The sequence below is a fragment of the Anas acuta genome, chromosome 1 (genome assembly GCF_963932015.1).
Source record: "Anas acuta chromosome 1, bAnaAcu1.1, whole genome shotgun sequence".
Classification (NCBI taxonomy): Eukaryota; Metazoa; Chordata; class Aves; order Anseriformes; family Anatidae; genus Anas; species Anas acuta.
Window position 1 is genome coordinate 89,830,659 of NC_088979.1, and position 14,582 is coordinate 89,845,240.

Consider the following 14,582-nt stretch of genomic DNA (forward strand, 5'->3'; position numbering starts at 1 on the left):
TGTGCTTTCATCATGTAATTTGGAAATTAAGTTACACTCTCACGTATGGAAGCTCAGAAGTCTGAATTTGTGTAAAGATAGGATTGATAGAGAGGAATTTTGTCTTGCTAATTTTCTCTCTCTCTCTGATGAGAGTGTGGCCAGCAATCCTCACAGCTGGGTTGCCTTGCACTCAAAGGAATGGGGGCTGACTGCAGAGTTGATGAGGATACACTTCCACTTGACTCCACCTCCTATTTTGTCCTTTCAGATAATTCTTCTAAATCCAGTAACTTCTAAATATTTAAACAATCATTAAGACATACCGACTGTAAAATATGCACAATGATAAAACCTTCACATCCTTGACAGAGAGCAGAAATAAGTGTTGCTAATGCAAATAATCTGAAAAAAATATATTAAAAATATACGTAATCCACACTGAAGACATCAGTAAAGAAATTTCCAAATGGGGGGGGGGAAATGAAGAATATTGCTATGTTGACTATAATTTCATTAGGAAAGGAAAGCTAGTTATTAGAAAAAAAAATTCTCTTTTACACATGTATGTTTATAATCTTCAAAGACAGATGAGACAAGTGATAAAGGAAAAAACATAAGAAAAGACACCAATTAAATGAATCTCTTGGATGATATTGTTGTTGAGCGTGCAGGTTAGTTAAAGAAACCAGTTTGGGAGTTCGTACTTCCTTGTTTTCCACATTTGACCTGTAGCCACCAATAAAGAAAAAGACAAAACAAAAAGTAATGTTTTCTAATCCAGAAAAAAAAAAAAATCTCCACCAACATCTTGTTTATACCATTCTACAGGAGGTTCGAGATAAAGATTCAAGACATTTAGAGTATCTGCTAGAGCTCTAATTTTTTTTTTTAATTTATTTTTGTAGAGTATGAGTTCAGCCACTGGATAAACATTTTTATCTGGAGATCTGATAGTAACATGGACCTGATGCCTCTCTTGTAGACGCCCCTTAAGAAAGTAATGATTTTGTTCATGAGAAAAGGAAAACCTCTACTTTTCAAATTTTGTGAAGTCTTACTTTTTATTCAGAAACCTAACATACCTTTGGAAAACCTCAGAAATGCTTTTCTATACTTGTGGATTCAAAGCCTAACACAATCACTAGGCTGAAGATACTTGGATAGCTGAAAATCTTCAGATGAAAGAAAATGAAAAAGACAATAGTCTTTGTCATTAGCTGCTGTAACAGTTTTAGCAGGACTGCACAGCTCTTTTTTTTTCCTACTATAGGATGCTGCAGCTGTGGGCAGACTGAAGAGACAATAATCTTCCACATGGCATGAAAAGAGGGAGGGGAGGTTCATCTTTAGCAATAAAAGGGCCTTTAAGCCAGTATGCCGTCACAGAATGCACAGGACTAAAGCACAGGCAAAGTTGCCAATTCTCCAGGCTCAATTTACAAAAAAGACAGTACAAAAACATGCTCACATGAATAAAAATAATAGAGTAATTAATGTTTACAGTTCACTAAGAAAGTAGTGGTAAAGTCCATCCATTTAATGAAAATGATCTGAACACATCTAGCCAGCCTGGCTGCTGAGCTTGAAGGATCCTTAAATACCTACATGCCTGATGCTACGTATGGACCAATGCCTGTTTTGTACAGCTTGACTATCTGACTACATCTTGGAATAAGGTTTTGCACTCAAATTATACCATCTCCCAAAGCAGTCATTGAAAGCACTTATTTTCTTAATGCTTGGGGATTAAAATAATTAAAAAATAATTTTTATGTATCCACTGAAGGATATTCTGACACTGCAAAAAGTGGAGACTGTAGCACTTACAAGACCTTGACTTCTGAGCAAGGCACTGTGAAGCAAATGCAAAACCCTTTTATGAAGTCATTTTGACATTTCTTACTGCAGATGGAAATATTCTCATTTAAAATGTAGTAGCATCTTTTTTTTTTTTTCATTTCAGCTGATCCAAAACTTCATCAGCTCTTAAGCATCTCTCTCAAACAAACGTGGAGAAGTACAGCTTTCATGAGGCAAGAGGAGCAACAAATGCCACCGTACAAGGCACGCTGGCATCTCCAACGCTAAAAACTGTTATAGACAATTTGTTGCATTATACCTCAGATTTCTCTTGGCTGCTGTAAAAGAAAAATGATTAAATCCCTAGAGGTCTCATTCAGGAAAGGGGTTGCCTTCCCCATCCCAAAGTACATGAATGAAAGCACAGAAAGAGAGGTTTAAGCTCAGCTGTGCTTCCTCCTTGCTCTGAAGTTGGTTCACATACAACTCACTTCCAGAACCAAGCTAGTAAGTCTGAACTACACACTTGATATGTTCAGTCCTTGAATGCCTACATATTCATCCAGTTTCTCTTAAGCACCAAATACTAAAATAGCACCAAGCACTAAATAGTTTCAACTTCGTTTAAATAGCTAAAGTTTTTGAAATAGCCCTCAAACTACACAGCTTGTATGTGATGAGATTTCAAATACTGAAGTCACTTCCACTGAGGAACACCTTGTTTAATTAAGATTAATTTACCAAGAAGTAGAGCTGTGGCTAAAAGTTACTGGAAATATTTGCTGACAAATTTAACTGCTTTAAACCAGAAGATGGAAATAAATTCTTCATCAGCTAAGAGTGGAAAACAAATACCTACAAGACCCATCCCCACAATGCCAAAGAAAAGCACGCTGAAGAAAACACAGCTGAAACTTCTGATGTGCCTTTTCCCACCTCCTATCTCCATTACTTTGTTACTCAATAATTTTCAGGGATGTGGACTATGAAAGACAGCAACAACAACATGTTTAGAAAAGAAGGCATACTCTGCACCAAAAATAGTTCAGTTTCCCAAATACTAAAAAATACTTCAATCTTTCTTTTAAAATTGAAGGCAGGTTCATAATAAAGACTAAGATACTTTAAGACAGGCAACTTAGAATTCATACAATTATTATATAATTGTCCATATTCTGTTCTTTTCATATGTCACTCAACTCTGAATTACCATAGATAGACCCACTTCAGTTTTACTTTTCAAACAACGGGTTAAATATAAGATATTTTTTTTTCTAAAATCAGTGTTGGACTACGGATTTCTGAATTATTAATAGAACTCCTAAAACAACATTTCTGATTACCACAACATTTTTAGGTCACACATGCCAAATAAACTTGTCCTTGTGAGAAGAACCATGTCCAGTGAAAACACGGTCTCTTCAGCTTCGGATTTTACCTTTGTTTCTCTGGAAAGACGCAAGATGCTTGAGCACTGTAAGAACCGCCAATTAAGCATGTATCAACCAGTATCACGTATTCGAGATAGTAGAGAATCCTTTTTCTTACCTCCCAGCAAGCTGGCTATAGTGCATTCTCTAGTAACAGAAGTTAATTTTTCAGACAATCTGTTCTTTGATATTTGTTGTCCTAAATTTATATAATGTACTACCTATATCAAAATTACATGAGAACGGGTGGTTTTAAGACTTACTTTAAGCCTTATCTGTATTTATCTGGACTTCGATTTATTGTATTGTCTCTAACTTGAAACTAGTGGGACGATCCAAAATCGCATGTAAACTTAAATTAAAAGCAACAAAAAAATCTCAACAGATTGAAAATATCCATCTCTAAAACTACTGTCAAAAGGAGAAAGAACAACACTGATCTTTACGAGACCAGTGACTTGTTATGAATCCTCTTTTGATTCATGATATCTTGTTAGTGTAGTCTCAGAAGAAGTGAATCCTATAATCTATGTAGCATCCTAACATTTCTGTCAATCCAAGGTGTTTAAAGAAGGGCTTAATCACTCACTCTTAAAGTAGTTTGCTCAGGCACTATTCGTAATGTAATTCTGGCAGACCTCTCAATAGGCTACACGGATTCGCCCAACATTTTAAGTTCTGGGCTACAGAATCTCATAACAAGCATTGCTGTTGGTAGACCAAAGCTACACTACTTTGCACTCAGCTTAAAGCTAGATCGGAGAGTTGCAACCGTAACACTTTATCACAGCACAAACAAGCTTCCCAAGTGCTACCCGAATTCATCCTTGTTTCTACTGGAGTGACAGATTGGTTCCAACAGAGCACCTTCAGAGACAGAACTTTCTGTAATCCTTTGAAGACAGAAACATCTTGTTATTAGAGAAGTGATTCAATCACCTAGGTAAACATTACACACTTGGTGGCAATCATAACCATGACCACATTTACCTATGGGCACATTTCCTGTAACGTGATCTTCACATTATTACCATTTATAAGCCTAAACAGATAAATTATTGTGATAATAAACCCCTACATTCCTGTGATCTACCTAGAGAGGAAATTACAAAGTTGGTTTTACTCTGTTGAGGTAATCTGCATTTCTCAGGACCTCATCCATGCTGTGGCTAACCTGGGGAGCATTTTCTACAGTTAGCAGAGACATATATCCAGAATCATCAAGAGTCTTGTCTGGCAAGGTACCTGATTTCAGACTAAGCACTAGAAAGAATCAACAGCAGACAGATAACTGCTCCTTGGCTCATGTTCACTCATTGGCAGTGGCTGAAATTCTGAGTGCAGGGAGTTGCACTCAGTTTCACTCTGCCATCGGAGAGATGGATGCATGTCCATCATGGCTAGTAAAATCCAATGAAGAGAGTTAAACCTTTTGTAAAGGCGTATCGATCATTACTTTGAAACACTTCACTAAAAATCATATTGATGCTGCAAGTCTAAAACAAACAATTCCTTTACAGGGCAGAAGTTGCAGTAATAGCGAATCAATCCCAGTTAATAGATGCCACGAGTGCTGTGACAAATAACTGCTTGCTCATCCCCAAAATGCCCTATACATGGTGACCAAAGGGTTATCTTTCATTATTTGGTAGGTGTAAACTATGTCAGCAAAGACAGATACATAACGCTTTCACTTAGTGACCGCTCTGTTCAATAATCAAGATATTTCTAACTTTCTCCTGGTTAACCAAAACATGATTCAACCTATGACCCATCTGTCAACTTCAATTGAGATAAGAATCAGAAAATGCTATAGCAGAGGAGAAGAGAAAACTCCTGAGAATCTGATGCCAGCTTCCCTTCCCCTTCCCTCTCTCGGGTCCCCAATAAACTGTGCATGGAATCACATTCATCTTTGATCATTCACTCCAATTGCTTTCTATTCTGCCTTGACTTGGAAGCTTTCAGTACCAAAAATAAATGTCTCTGTTTCTGTATGTATAAACTAAAACGACAGCGATACAATTTCAAGCTTGGAAAAGGCTCAGAAATCCATTCACATACAAACAGGAAGAACTCCCAAAATAATCATTGGAGTTAATTGGACGGCAGCTTCTAGCTAGCTGATTGTGTCTACCACATCAATTGGTGTCACGATTCCTTCTGTTTTCTGGCTCTACGTTCTCCTCAACACATGTCCATATACTCCTAGTACTATAAGCATAATAAAATTTAAAATATTGTACTATTGCCACTACTTAGCACTAGTCCCTCACTCCAAAGAATCTTCTTACCCCAACCCACCCACCAAATGAAGAAAGGCTTTCAATCCATGACTGTTGCAAGAGCATGATTACAGAAGTCATCACCATCATCTACAATCACATTTTCACCTGTTCATGTGGTGTACACCTGTGGGTTGTTGGCAATACACATGATTGCAGTGTGGGAGATTCCAGGTTCACAACGAGCCCTGTCATCTTTGTTCTCTTAAGCGAATATGCCATGCTATCCCCAAACCTGTGAATGCCATTGCCTCTTACAATATCGTCCTGTTTATAACTCTTTTGCTTTTTAAGCGCATAAAATACTAAAACAAAAGCCAAATACATATATACAAATAATCAAAATGGGAAAAAATACATATATAAACTAATAATTCAAGGATCTCGAACAAGTGTACTAACATGCTTTTATATTGCGACCTAATGTGCAAGCAGTAGACCACCCCACCACAGGTAAGAAATGAGAAATTTTGAGGGCTATTGAACACTGAATTTTCGCAGCTGAACAGCATAAAGTTATTTAGCAGTGTTCAATAGCCTTCAAACTCACTTCTGTCTGTGGGTTAGAGTGGTCCAGTAGAAAGACTGTAAAAATAAAAACTGTGCAATACAGGTTGGACTAAGATTTTCCCAGTATTTTTTTTTGAAGAAGAACACTTTTAGGGTTTGCATCATCTTACGCAGTTTGAAAAACATAAACAGATCTAAAGATGCCATACGCTTGAAACAGTATACAGACTTTAGCCTACAAATATATCACTATTAATACCACAAATGCATATTTACAAACCAGATAAAAACTTGTAGCTTCAAGGACTATGTCTTAGGAGTCTAACCAGGTCAGTATGGATTTTGATACTGCTCAAGTGGTATATACAATATGTTTTTGGGTTTTTATTCAGTTCTTTTCCCTTGGCAAAACTAACACCTCAACAAGTGAATGACAAGGGATTCTTTTTTATGGATATGAATACTGATTTCTATAGTGTTTTTTTTTTTTAAAGAGGATCTAAGAGTTGGTGTTTATTTACCAAATGCTCAAAACAAATACTTGAATATTTCAGAGGGAAACCTAAACCAGTTTGCATCACATAATTAGATCCTCTACTAAAAATTAAATGCAGCTCTCAGGCACAGAAGTTGGTCACTTTTTCCATTTATGCTTGTGTATTTCAGCCTTCAGCCATTCTCCAAGCATGGATGTTTCATTGATGGCTGAGGGTAACACTTCAAAAATGAACTAGCTAAACAAACTTCCCAGCAGCACTTGACAGAGCTACACCTATTCTTCCCCATTTCCAAAGCAGTACAGAATTAATTACCAGTTCTATGGATCTATTGTAAGTATAATAGACTAAAGAGCTATCACAGACACATTTATTGTAAAAGCACAATCCCAAGAGTGTCTAGTAGAGGGCCAAAACGATTAACACAAATGCTTTGTCAGATCAAAGATAAAACCTGCACCGCCCAATTGAGGAATGAATTAGAACAGTGGGTTATCTTTCAAATTAACCAGGGCAGTTAGTGAGGAAAATTTCATGAAAGTGTAATTCTTAGCCTTTGTGAATCCACACAGCAGGCATTCTGCCAGCTGACAAGATGATGAAATTTTCATGCTTAAAAAAGCCCTCTTCATTTCCCAATTTAGATTAGCTAGCGTTTCTCTCTTTTCATCTATTTGCTCTTCTGAAGCAGAATTAAAAAAAAACAACCACACCACACAACAGAATCAATTTTTCATAGAATAATGCATTTCTGAAAAGAAGTAAAATCTTTGCCTGTCATTTTTTAGATGTATTTACAATTAGAAATAAGATTATCAACATTGATATTGTTAATACTATTAAGAAATCCACTGATACTGAAGCAAAGGCAGATAAGTTTTGGAAGGCAGATATAAAATATTTCAATGTTTAATGGGGAAAAGTGATTGAAGGAACAAAAAATAGAGGCGAATAATTTACAAAAACAATGAGATTGCAGCAGGCTTACAAAATTCTATTTGTGCACTTACATTTGCATCTTCTTGAAGGAAAGAAGTACATCGCCATTATATTTATTAACCTCTACACGCCAAAAAGGGAAAATAGATTTTCCACTTTTAGATTTGATGGCACTCCCCCCCTAAATTTAAACAGCTACATATGAAGGCATTTCAATAGAGTAGGGGAAACAACACGCAACATTCCTAAACAGATAAAAGAAAAAAAATATATTATTCAAAGCTCATTAAAAATAGCTTATTTGTTTCAGTGAGCTGTGGATCAGGCCAAAAGGCTCTTAATAAGGTCGACTTTTTATAAAGTAGATCATTATTTTAAGGGTAAAAAAAATATTTTTTCATCTTATGTTTTTGTATTATGTGCCATTTGACCAACATACAAAAACAATAATATCTAAAAAAAAATCAAAGTTAATGGAGTGACATATTCAGACAACATATTCATCTACTTAAACAGATACTTCTGCACCTCTTAGATGCAAGAACTACAACAGGAGACATAAGTAAGTGTCTCAAAGATTCCTCAAATGTTTCATTCCGATGGTACTTTGCCACAGTACTTCTGTGTGTCTTTATAGTTTATAGGATTATATACATTAGTGCAAACACCCATTTGACAAGTTTCAACTCCAGCTGTTACACAGTCACTACAAGTACATGATGAAAGGAATACACTAAAACTCAGAGCACCTGCTTTTCTAAGAGCTAACAGGACAAAAAGTTTTCTTGACCAACTCAGTGGAAAGTCTTTTTTTAAAAATGAGAATTGTGCAACTTCAAAATTACATTTTACACTAAAATAATCTCACATTTTCAAATCCTGAATGTATTCCACAGTTAAAAAGTAATTTTAAGCTTTATTATTATATTTAACTAGGTTAAAAGCCATTTCTCAGCACTGAAAACATAACCAAACTTATAAAGCCTTCACTTACAAGGACAATTCCTTTTGGAGGACACTTCATTATCCTATATGCCATGTAGTAAGATACATAGTAGATTTTAACAGGACAAATTACAATATTCAAACATTTCAGAATTTGGTTCATAGCTCGGTCTTATATAGAGAAAAAAAAAACAACAAAATCTAGAGAATGGAGTAAAATATTATGCCACTTTTCACTCTTATCAGAAACAATAGTTTTTCCTGTCCTTAAATGTATCTTCCTTCATTAATCAAGTTTGCTATTGCACATATTATGCACATTGTATCTAGCACTTTATATGCCAAAGTATATACATTGTATATTGTGATAATATACATTGTATATCATGATAACATACATACATTAAATCTAAAAAAAAATTAATAATAAGCAATAAAAAAGCAGTCCGTGTAAATGTATTACCTTGACATACAATAACACACTTTATAATATAATGCATATAGTAGTACCATTTCAATAAAAATTCTGCAGCCAGGTGGACCTTGCAATAAAGTAACTCAAGATTTGGCATTTGGGTAACTTGTCCAAGTCATCTACTTTTACCTTCAACGCAAAGGATCAATCCTACCTTGTGAAATACTGCCTGAATTTAAATAGACCAAGTTTTGTGCTCCTTTTGATGCAAAGACCTTCATTCAAAGACATTTATACATTCTGAATTTATCACGTCCAGAAAACACATTAGAGAACATTTATGTACAATGCAACAGGAACTAATATAGAAGAAAGAACAAAAAGCATGCTTCGTGTTAAACCATAATTAAACCTGATAACTATTATGCTAATTTTCAGCATTTTAAGTGCCATCTGCAAAAATATTTTTTAATACCTGAGAAAACAAATCACAAATACTACAGATTAGGTTAGCCTTTCATTAACAGGCCAAATTTTCAAAAACAATTTTTGATATACTCAAAACTTAAGAGCATCCAAAAGTTAGGAGCTCCTTCAGAAGTGACATCTGACCTAAGAGCTGTGAAAAAAGGTCCTACATTAGACAACCAAATAATAAAGGCAGTTAACAGGAGAAGAAATTCCATGAAAATTTGACCAAACGGTTAGCTGCCAAGTCAGCCTATTACAGATGCCAAACATACATTAGTATAATTTAAAAATATTTTGTATATTTTTCCTAACCTGTAATCATTTTGGTCAGCATGAAGATGGGAATTTCACACTTTTTTTTTCCCACAATGCCATACAATGCTAGTCATCTGAAAATGCGGAAAACAGAGCTACTGCATCTGTAGTAAAGCGGACAAATACAGTTACAAAAAACTGTATATATACAGTTGACTATCTTGACATGAGACTGAGCTATCTGGAGAACAAAACAATACAACATTCAAAATTAGTATTTTAAGAATTACTAATTGATAGTTTCATTTTCATGAAGTTGGGGTTTGCTATTGCATGCTACTATTTTGTTCAATACAAAAAAGGTTTATATGCCATTCACTAAATTCAGGGGCAACTTAGAAAACAAACTTGATAGGGCAGAATATTTTCTGCATACTTACATTGTAGTATTTTCGGAGGTAGCGTCTAATATCCAACAATAATTTGTTGTTCATTTGAACCACATGGTTGAAAGGAGGCTCTTCACATTCACTCTTACTGCACCTTTCCAAACTGGGTTCAATAAATCGCCCCTGAAAACAGAAGTGTAAAACAACATACATCATGATAGCAGATGATGGCAGAAATTATTACAGGAGTTTAGACATAAAACTTTCCTTAAAAAAAGAATAGTCTTAAAGCTTTTTTCAAATAATTTATTTTTTTCAAGTATATCTTTATTATCTAGGCCAACTTCATCATAGTTGGCCACACCTATACAGAGACTTCTCTGACAGGACCAGTAGTTTTCAAATTTTCTTCCCAACCTACTGTTCAGATCACTGAAATCCATCTTCGTGACATCAATTACAAGATTACTAACAGTGCTGAAGAGACAAACCTTGTGAAACAAGAACAAGGCGACCATCTTTTATTTTCCCCCCAAGTGCAAAGAACACCTTTTACAGTTTTACAGAATCTCCTTTGCTTTAATTTTGAAAGTTTTGAATGCCTGACATGAAAAGTCCAGAACCTGGAAGCAATGTATGAATTGCTGAAATTGAATTTTGTCGAATTCTCATTAAAATGACAACATCCTGTTAGGTTGGGTGGTTGTAAAACTTTAATGAAGTTCTCTTTCCAGTTAAGACTTAACAATTATGCTTTTCCAAACCATCTTGGCTAAACCCCCACTCACAATACTAAATAATTCCACTAAATAATTGTGTGGGGATTTTTTTATTCTTTTGTTGTTTTTAATGTGTTGTGTTTTTTTTTTTTTACTTTTTTTTTTTTTAAGTAGTTTGACATCCACTTCTCTTCAGTTAGCCCATCTGCAAGTTGTCAAGCCTATGTGCAATTAACTATTTTATTTACAGCTGTAATGAACAAAAGTCAAGGATTTACAAAGCATTGCTCGATTTGCGTGTCTTTTCGTCTCACTTGCTTCCAGAGACCGCTTTATTTTGACTCAGAAATATTCAAAACATCTGCTGTTTGTCCAAATTAACTTAAAATAATTACTTTTAATTTAGATAAAAGATTTATTTGCTTTCATTTTCAAGGTTTTCACTACTCTGAAGTTTGCTAATTTGCCAATGACTAATACACGCATAATATCGCTGCAGAGTTAAACACTTGGCCTTATTTCAAGTTGTGATCCAAGGTCCCAGATACATTTTTTGGCAGAACTTCTCAACAAGAATGCACCCCTATGACTTTTTATGTTCAATATACAAAGACAGAGTGAAAGATAACAGAAAAACCTTACTGGCAAGAAAGGAAGTGGAATGTAAGAAGATAAACACAAATTTCAAAAACACTTTGTTCCAATTAATATGATTTAGGTTAAGAAATTACCATTGCTACACGAAGGTTTCATTAAATAGAGAACTGGAAGTTACTCAGGTGTTAAGATAAGGCTGCCTTAAAAAGTTACAGTTCACAATCATTCATGAATGTGGGCAAACAGATTAATGAAGCCAGCTTATCTCACATGTTCTCCTAGACTACACTGTTCCTGGCTGAGATGCAAAAATGGGAAAAATATTTCTGCGCTGTCCTATCAGCATATTTCTGTTCCAAAGCTATAAACAGCAGTACTTAAACAACATGGTATCTTCTCCTACATCATGTGAATCCTATCTGAAAAGCCCATTCCTCTACAGCTATTTTACTCCCTTGCCAATGAAGAGAAATAAAACAGAAAACTAACCGAGCAGTCAAATACATTGTCATAAATATTCTCTGTTCCACATTTGAGGCAGCAAAACTTGAATCTTTCACAGTCTCTATATTTCTCCTCATCAGTGAGCTGAGCTGGGCCACCAACCAAGGCATCATTCTCCTCATCTTTATGGTAATGGTGATGGACTCTGAATTGGGAGGGATCCAGTCCTATTAATAAGAAACAAAAATTTCAAAAGACTAAGAGGTCAACCATGCTAGTAGGCTCATTTTTCATATGCTTGGTGAAGCAGATTCAAAAGAAAGTTACAAAATGTAAATTCAGAAGCTGAAAATCTGTCCTTAGCAAAAAATCCTCTATAAATATAAATACATTTTACAATTTTTAGCCACAAAACACGAAGAAATCTTCTTACTTATCTTCTTACGCAAGATTGCTTTATAAATAAAACAAGCACGTTGCATTATCATGGGAGTATGCAACAGAACATTTTGTTTCTGAGGAAACCACTCCTAACGGATGGCTTTATTGTTATTTTCTTCTTAAGTTACGTTGAAAATATTTCAATAAAAATGTGCATCGTTATTAAGAAACAGTCTTTAAATCAAAATGGCACCATTAAAACTGAAAACAGAGAATAAAAACCCCATTAAAGAAACGCCGGTGCACTGCTATTACCAACTCCTTCAAGTCCGTATACAACTGCCAACTCTGATTTCAATGCAGTGGTCGATTTCATTTTGGCTCAGTGGTTAACAGCATGTAGGTTTCAATCTAATGCAGTGGTTAAAATTCAGCAGCAGCATTTAAAACGGCGGCACTGGAGACAAAATGCTTTATTTCTGATTGCCAGAACTCAAGATTTTAAACAAATAAATACACAAAAGAGATCCCAAAAATACTGATTCAACCACAAATAAGTAAATAAGCAAGCAAGCACGAAGTTCACTGCCCTAGGAATAAAACTGCCAAAGTAAACTTAATAAAAATCCTCATTTTTTGTCATCCTTTGTCATGTTCAACCTTTTAGAAGTCCATTTATTCCACCCATAGCTTTTTCTGTTGTTGCTGCCATTCTTTATCTCTAGCAAAGAGCACAAGCTAGAAAAAAATCATTTTATGAGAATGTAAAAGAAAATGTTTAGAAAACTATGTCTTACTGTATTAATAAGAAAAGATCAAAGAGAAGTCCTTTAAAATATTTTTAAGGAGGACTAATTAAGCCAAGTAAAATGTTACCTTGTATCATTCCATATCGTGTGTAAAATTCAGTAACAAATGTAATAATTACCATTGAAAAAAGCACAAAAGATTACAAATAGAAAGTGAAGCCTGATTTTACTTTTCTTCTTAAGCTTACTATACAGTACAGGAAGACTTAAAAGAAAACGTTTGGGAGCAATATTCAGTTATTCTAGATAAATATTACTGCACACATACAACACTTGTCTTACACAGGCAGATGCAGATTGTCTTTACATAAAAGGTTTGGTATCTGTGACTATTATCACTATTCTGAGCTTCTACTTTACAACTATAAGACAAATTCAAGGACAAGCAAATTCCAATGTGAAAACAAGCTTAATTGGTTCTTGATAAAACAGAGTTTTGACTAAGATTCAATCTTCCTAATTTCAGTTTTATCGTAAGAAACAAATGCTAGTGCATAAGGGTAACAATTTATCTCAAAAAGGTTCTTAAACTTTTAACACAGCTCTCTGCTATTCATTAAAAGGAGGAGGAAAAGAAATAAAAAACACTGCTAATATCATATTTTACACTTTAACACATATGGCACCCCCCCCCAAAGAAAATTAATGTTGGATTTTTTATTTTTCTTTTAAGTTTCTTATATTTGGAAAATGAGTGGCAATACATTTGCTGTTTTAGAAAACAAGGAGAATGTTCTGCAACAAACATGCAGTAGATAAAAGTTTTAGAAAGGGGACAAGTTTAGCATTAAGATTTTGCAAAACAGAAAAGATCAAAGATCAACTGAAGCATGCAGTAGGTTGAATCTAAGATAGTAATGGTAACTACAAATAAAAATGCACAGCTTACTGTGAGCTTAGGACTGGAATGAAAAAAGATCATTGCAACTTTCTGATACAGATGCTATAAACATTCAGCTAGAAATCTATCTTTGGTAGTTTCCCCAACAGCAGTAGCACAGCAAAACAGGGCACTAAATAAGAGATAAATTTTGATCTTCAGTCAACTGCACTTTTCCAATATTCAGTCAAAAATGGGAAGAGCAATAAGCACACAGACATTTGGTAATAATCTAAAAAGGAAAAAAATATATTCATTGAAGAATCTGAACCGCACCTATCTCTGAACTTTCTTAGCTGTTTTGGCAGGAGAGAAAAACAGAAAAAAATAATTGAAATATTGTGATGATCCCAGTATACATTTAATTTTTAGTGTGTAAACAGCCCCAGTGAAATCAAAGGGACTGCAAATCAGGCTTTTAAACACCATGCCTACGTTAATTATCTCATGGAACTGGGACCTATTTTTTCTATTATCTCCTTTCAGGAATGGTTAGTTGGTTCGATTAATGCATTTCACACACAACTTGTCTCCTCTGGGACCAGGTCATACTGGACATATTACAATATTTGGTAAGCAAAACAGGGAATTTCTAGTGAATGGGATTTTTTTTAAACTATTTTTATTTATTTATTTTTATTTTAAATAGTTAGAATGAGAAGGCCCAGTGAGCTTCTCTGAACTCCTCTAATCTTCTATGAAATCAAGAAAAATGAAAAGGAGTTTGTGTTACTCTGAGAATTTATCTAAACGTACCTATGCCCCAGGTAAGCTTTCCAGCCTGTCAAAAAAAAAAAAAAAAAAAAGCAAAGTTGCAGGCATGACAAAGGAAAG

The 14,582-nt window shown here is 34.7% G+C and overlaps 1 protein-coding gene across 3 annotated transcripts in view; it reads right to left on the reverse strand.

Annotated features, from left to right (window-relative positions):
* The window catches only part of POLA1 (DNA polymerase alpha 1, catalytic subunit), a 198,880-nt gene that overhangs the window by 100,909 nt on the left and 83,389 nt on the right, over positions 1-14,582 (reverse strand). For 2 of the 3 annotated variants that reach the window (XM_068687005.1, XM_068687014.1), the window contains exons 33-34: positions 11,724-11,905; positions 9,970-10,101 (exon numbers count right to left, since the gene is read on the reverse strand). In XM_068687005.1, coding sequence (XP_068543106.1) covers positions 9,970-10,101; positions 11,724-11,905 — 314 coding nt within the window. Of the gene's footprint in view, positions 1-7,460; positions 7,689-9,969; positions 10,102-11,723; positions 11,906-14,582 lie in introns of those variants that run through there. The other variant, XM_068687025.1, reaches the window with a different exon arrangement.